A 5,323-nucleotide genomic window follows, 5' to 3' on the forward strand; every position below is an offset into this window, starting at 1 on the left:
CTGTCCTTTTGCCCTTTTTCTTCACTCCTCTGCTTCACTCTCACTGTCCTTGCCAAAAACACGCACAACACACACACACACACCAAAAAATCGAACAAAGGTCCTCAGATCTGAGCCCTAAATCCATCCAAAATTCCATCCTAGCAGTACGATCGCTGTAAGTATTATCTACATTTTCAGCCTTTTTATTCTCTCTTTACGTGAAAATTATTTCACATAGTGCACGCACAAACTCGCAGTTGTAATTCTACTTTGATCGCTTGTCGAGAAAATGTAGTAAAGTTGATGAATTTAGTGCTTCTTTTGAGATCTGAGTATTTGTAACTCCATGTGATATCGTCTCAGCATTTACTTTGTTTTTGTGGTTTGGTCTTGGATGAATGCTGGTTGCGGGGTTCAATTGTGTGATGAAATTTCGGGTTTATTGTTAACAGTGGAACTCTTCTTTTTGCTTTTTCTTTTATTTTTGTGGGACCTGATTTTGTCTGTGCAAGTGAAAATGAAGTTCTTTAACTAGGATTCGCTGAGTTTTTGTGAAAGATTTGGCTGCTGGAATTCATCCCCTAGGCGGAAATTTACATTCTAACCTGGCATTTTTTGTTATTTGATGTTCATAATGAGTTGGTGGTCTGGGTAACCATTAAAATTGCGGGTGTTATGCCATAATGTTGGTGGTGTTCAACTTGTATTCTACAGTCTCGAGATGGCAATTACCTGTTTGTTTCTTCTTTTCAGCGTGGTTTTTGGTTGCCAGAGATGATGAAGCTTAGAATGATTTCACATCGTTAATAGCTTGTGCATCTTACATTTCAATTGATTTAAAAAAAAAAATCACTGGCGAATATCTGGCATTTCATTGTTCATTTTAGGTCAATATAAGCATTTGCTACGTGATTTTGACTTTAGTTGAGGTTTACATTTTCGTTCTGCATTTATTTTTTTCATTTGAGATGCTATTTCTTTTCATTTCTTTTTCTTTGAAAAAAATAGAAAATAGACACACTGTTTTGTGCTTGACATTACTTTACCTTAAGTGTGACGTGTCGTGATTGTTGGACTAATTTCGAATCTCACATGATTTTGATTAGGTTGTTAAAGGATGGCAGCAGTGGACGCCCAATGTCCTCTTCTAGGAGAGACTACCTGTGGTTCTTTACTGCAGCAATTGCAGGCAATTCCCCTTCATTTGACTCACACTACATATTTTTCAACTTATTATTTTCTTATGTTCATGACATGAACAATAGTTAAGCGCATAATTAGCCATGGGAAGTCTTGACAACTGGTGAAACTCAGAAAACCCACTTGATGACATGTTATATTCTATTGAAACACACTAGGCAAGTAAAGTGGTGCATGCAATACTGGCCTTTTGTGTCTCTTATAAAATAATGGCACATCATTCTGTCAGTTTAGCACTTAGAGTTGTTTGCCACTTGAGCATTACTCAATGATTTCGTGCATTTACCATTTCAATGATTGAAATCCTTGTCTTAGTGCAGCTAATCTGGGATGAGGTTGGTGAAACTGATGAGGAGCGGGATAAGATGCTTCTTCAGTTGGAGCAAGAGTGCTTGGATGTGTACAAGAGAAAGGTTGACCAGGCTGCAAAGTCCAGGGCACACCTTCTTCAGGCATTAGCTGATGCCAAAGTTGAACTCTCAAGTCTTTTATCTGCACTAGGCGAGAAGAGTTTTGTTGGAATTGTAAGTAGCCGCCTATTGATGCTATTCTTTCATAAATGTTAGGTAATTAGGAAATTAGGATGTTTGGATCAGTGTCAACTTAACATCCAATTCAACCTTGAGCTGAAGTTCATTATCTTCTTTTGGCTCTGATTGTGCAGCCTGAGAAGACTACTGGAACAATCAAGGAACAACTTGCTGCTATAGCACCGGCATTGGAGAAATTGATGAAACTGAAAGAAGAGAGGATAAAAGAGTTTTCTGACGTGCAGTCACAAATACAAAAAATATGTGGAGAGATTGCTGGGACAACTGAGCAGTTGAAAGACCGTCCGTGGATGAGTCTGATTTATCGCTCAAGAAGTTAGATGAATTCCATGCTCATCTACAAGAACTTCAGAAAGAAAAGGTCACGTCACTCTGTTGTTAAGGTCGAATTTTTGTATTTAAAGAGGTTTGCCCGTCTTGAGTTTTTAACAGGCCCATACTTTTAAAATGCAGAGTGAGAGATTGCACAAGGTACTTGAATTTGTCAGCACCGTGCACGATCTTTGTGCTGTGCTTGGGATGGATTTCTTCAGTACTGTGACAGAAGTGCATCCTAGCTTGAATGATTCTACTGGTGTCCAATCTAAAAGCATAAGCAATGACACACTGTCAAGATTGGCCAAGACTGTCCTAGCACTAAAGGAGGATAAAAGACAGAGGCTGCATAAGGTAATTGTTTCAGTGTGTGAAACATTGTATTTTTGTTGCATTGATAGATATTTGTTTTGTGGAAGGTAAACTATCATTTGAAAGTTGCCATGAATGGTGCTTGTACAGTCACACTAGCCATCCAATCACAACTACTAATCAATTGCATGTAGGGGGTATCTGGATTTTTTTATGTTGTACTTCTGCTTATTTCAACAATATGCATCTAAATAAGAAAAAGGATATCTCTAGCACTGCAGGATTAGTTCGTTTAGAAATTTTACTTTGTGATCAGTAACTTTAGCATGTTATCTGAGTCTGGCATTTATGGGAAATAATAACACTCTGTGGCTTATTTCCATTATGGTACTCTGGTGTCTGCTTGCAAATTTTGTATTACCTTTCATCTTATCTGTATGCCATGTACTCACCTTCTAAGACATGCCTTTTTTGCAGCTTCAAGAATTAGCAACCCAGCTAACTGATCTTTGGAATTTGATGGATACCCCTGAAGAAGAACGGAGTTTATTTGATCATGTTACTTGTAATATATCAGCTTCAGTTGATGAAGTTACCATTCCTGGGGCCCTTGCGCTGGATCTGATTGAACAGGTATAGGCCTTTATTTTTTTTTCTTGTGCTTTAAGTTCTAACATGGAAGCTGAAAACACAAGTATTCATCTTGTTTACTTCTTGTTAAGGCTGAGGTGGAGGTTGAAAGGCTTGATCAGCTAAAAGCTAGTAGAATGAAGGAAATTGCTTTCAAGAGGCAGGCTGAGCTTGAAGAGATATTTGCTCGTGCTCACATAGAGATTGATTCGGAGGCTGCTCGAGACAAAATTATGGCTCTCATTGATTCTGGGAATGTTGAGCCTGCAGATTTACTGGCAGACATGGATAATCAGATTGCAAAGGCGAAAGACGAGGCTTTGAGCAGGAAAGAGATATTGGATAAGGTTGAGAAGTGGATGTCAGCTTGTGAAGAAGAGAGCTGGCTTGAGGACTATAATAGGGTAACGTTCTTCTCTGGCGTGCCATTTTTTATGTGTATTTTCATCACATGCATTTGAATGGATAAAAAGTCAATGGTCTAGAAGTCCAGTTTCTTCCTTGTAGTTGCTTTCTATGGTATCCAAGAAAAGATCAGCCTATCTGTTTAGTATTTTAATGCAAGTTAGTTAAAGCTTGTTTCAGGCCCCCAAGATATTTCTTTGTTGTTTGCAATTTTATTCTTGAATGGCCAAGGCTGGGGTTTCTTCCAGGGAAAAATAGGATACGTGAAGTTAAAGAATCCTGCGATTACATGTACTTTCTGTGTTCTCTCTTTTACTCTTCTCAGTACCAAATATGTGATGACTTGCATCTTTTTTGAACAGGATGATAACAGGTACAATGCAAGTCGTGGTGCACATTTGAATCTCAAGCGTGCTGAGAAGGCTCGGGTATTAGTAAACAAAATACCAGGTACATTTCAGATCTATTGGTATGTTTGGGCTACTTGCTGGATTATTATATTTCTTTTCATTTATAAATGAATTTTTTCATATTGAGCTCAGTCAAGGATGAAAGACACTCAATTACAAAGTGATGTGAGTGATACCCATCAAGCAGCATATATTTTTTTGCATGTCTGAATGGTTGCATTAAGTGAATTTTGGCTCTTTAATGCTGTTGTACAGTTCAGTGAGCCAGTGGACAATAGATCTACTGATTACCGGTGCAATGATAAAATAATTTGTTTTGAGTTGAAGTTTATGTGGCATATAATGTACTGGAATACTGTAGCTTCTTTTATGACTTGTATGACTACTCCGCTACCTAACAAGAAAGCTTTAAAACAATCTTCAAATATGATCTCTTCTGGATGGCAACGCTTATGTGGTTATATGGAGCATTTTATGGATAACTGTATAATCTGGTTGTCGGCATGTAGCTCTTGTTGACACCTTGGTTACCAAGACTCGAGCATGGGAAGAAGATCGTGGCATATCATTCACGTATGATGGTGTTCCACTACTGGCGATGCTAGATGAATATGCAATGCTCAGACATGACAGAGAAGAAGAGAAAAGAAGGTTGAGGGTAAGTCAAACATCTTTGGCAGGACAAACTACATTAGTAACGTTCAAATGATTTAGAGCCCATCTATGCCTGGCATAGTAACAGTATATAACATCTATATGTTGCCCTCCACAGGATCAAAAGAAATTCCATGAGCAGCTGAGCAAGGAACAAGAAGCAATGTTTGGTACAACACCTAGCCCTGCTCGACAGGTTGGTGTGAAGAAGGTGGTGGGTCCACGGGCAAATGGAGGTGCTAATGGAACTGCAGGGAGACGACTGTCTCTTCCTGCCCATCAAAATGGTTCTAGGTCAATTAACAAGGACGGGAAGAGAGATAGCTCGAGGCCAATTGCTCCTGTGAATTATGTTGCCATATCGAAAGAAGATGCTGCATCACATATTTCGGGCACCGAACCACTTCCAAGTACACCATAGTAAACTGCCTCGAGAGATCTGATATTTGTGGCATTGTGTATTTGTTGTTACTGGCTTTAGTTGCTGTAGTATACATCTTGGGACAAAAAGTGATTTTGATACTGTAGGGACTGAGATAACTGTACCGTGTCATACTCGTTGTATCAAATAGGGCTGTTCGATTAATGTTGCTCAACCTCTGGTCTTTGGTCCGGTGATCAGAGAGAGCCTCTTAGAGCAGTGTGGTACACCAAGTTGGGGATTTAATTCCCGCTTGGTGCATTTAGGGGTTGGGTTCTCCCTCTCCCATAGCATAGGAATAAAGTAGATGATTGGCGATAGACCCAAAAAAAAATGAAAAAGAAGTGCAATGCTGCTCCGTTTGCAATGACTAGTAATTACAACCCCGACAAAACCGCGTTACCCATTCATTGTCTTGGAAAAATAATTAACGAAAAATTGGA

The 5,323-nt window shown here is 39.1% G+C and overlaps 1 protein-coding gene across 1 annotated transcript; it reads left to right on the top strand.

The window, feature by feature from the left end:
- On the top strand, positions 1–5,055 carry LOC113770396 (65-kDa microtubule-associated protein 1-like). The gene is given in 11 exon segments (XM_027314835.1): positions 1–157; positions 1,089–1,171; positions 1,503–1,706; positions 1,847–2,005; positions 2,008–2,094; positions 2,187–2,402; positions 2,838–2,993; positions 3,083–3,394; positions 3,758–3,845; positions 4,315–4,463; positions 4,578–5,055. Coding segments are annotated over 10 exon segments (1,746 nt in total). The 5' UTR covers positions 1–157; positions 1,089–1,099; the 3' UTR covers positions 4,881–5,055.
- The last annotated feature ends 268 nt before the right edge of the window (positions 5,056–5,323 follow it).

Source organism: Coffea eugenioides, chromosome 5 (assembly GCF_003713205.1).
Source record: "Coffea eugenioides isolate CCC68of chromosome 5, Ceug_1.0, whole genome shotgun sequence".
NCBI classification, from domain to species: domain Eukaryota; kingdom Viridiplantae; phylum Streptophyta; class Magnoliopsida; order Gentianales; family Rubiaceae; genus Coffea; species Coffea eugenioides.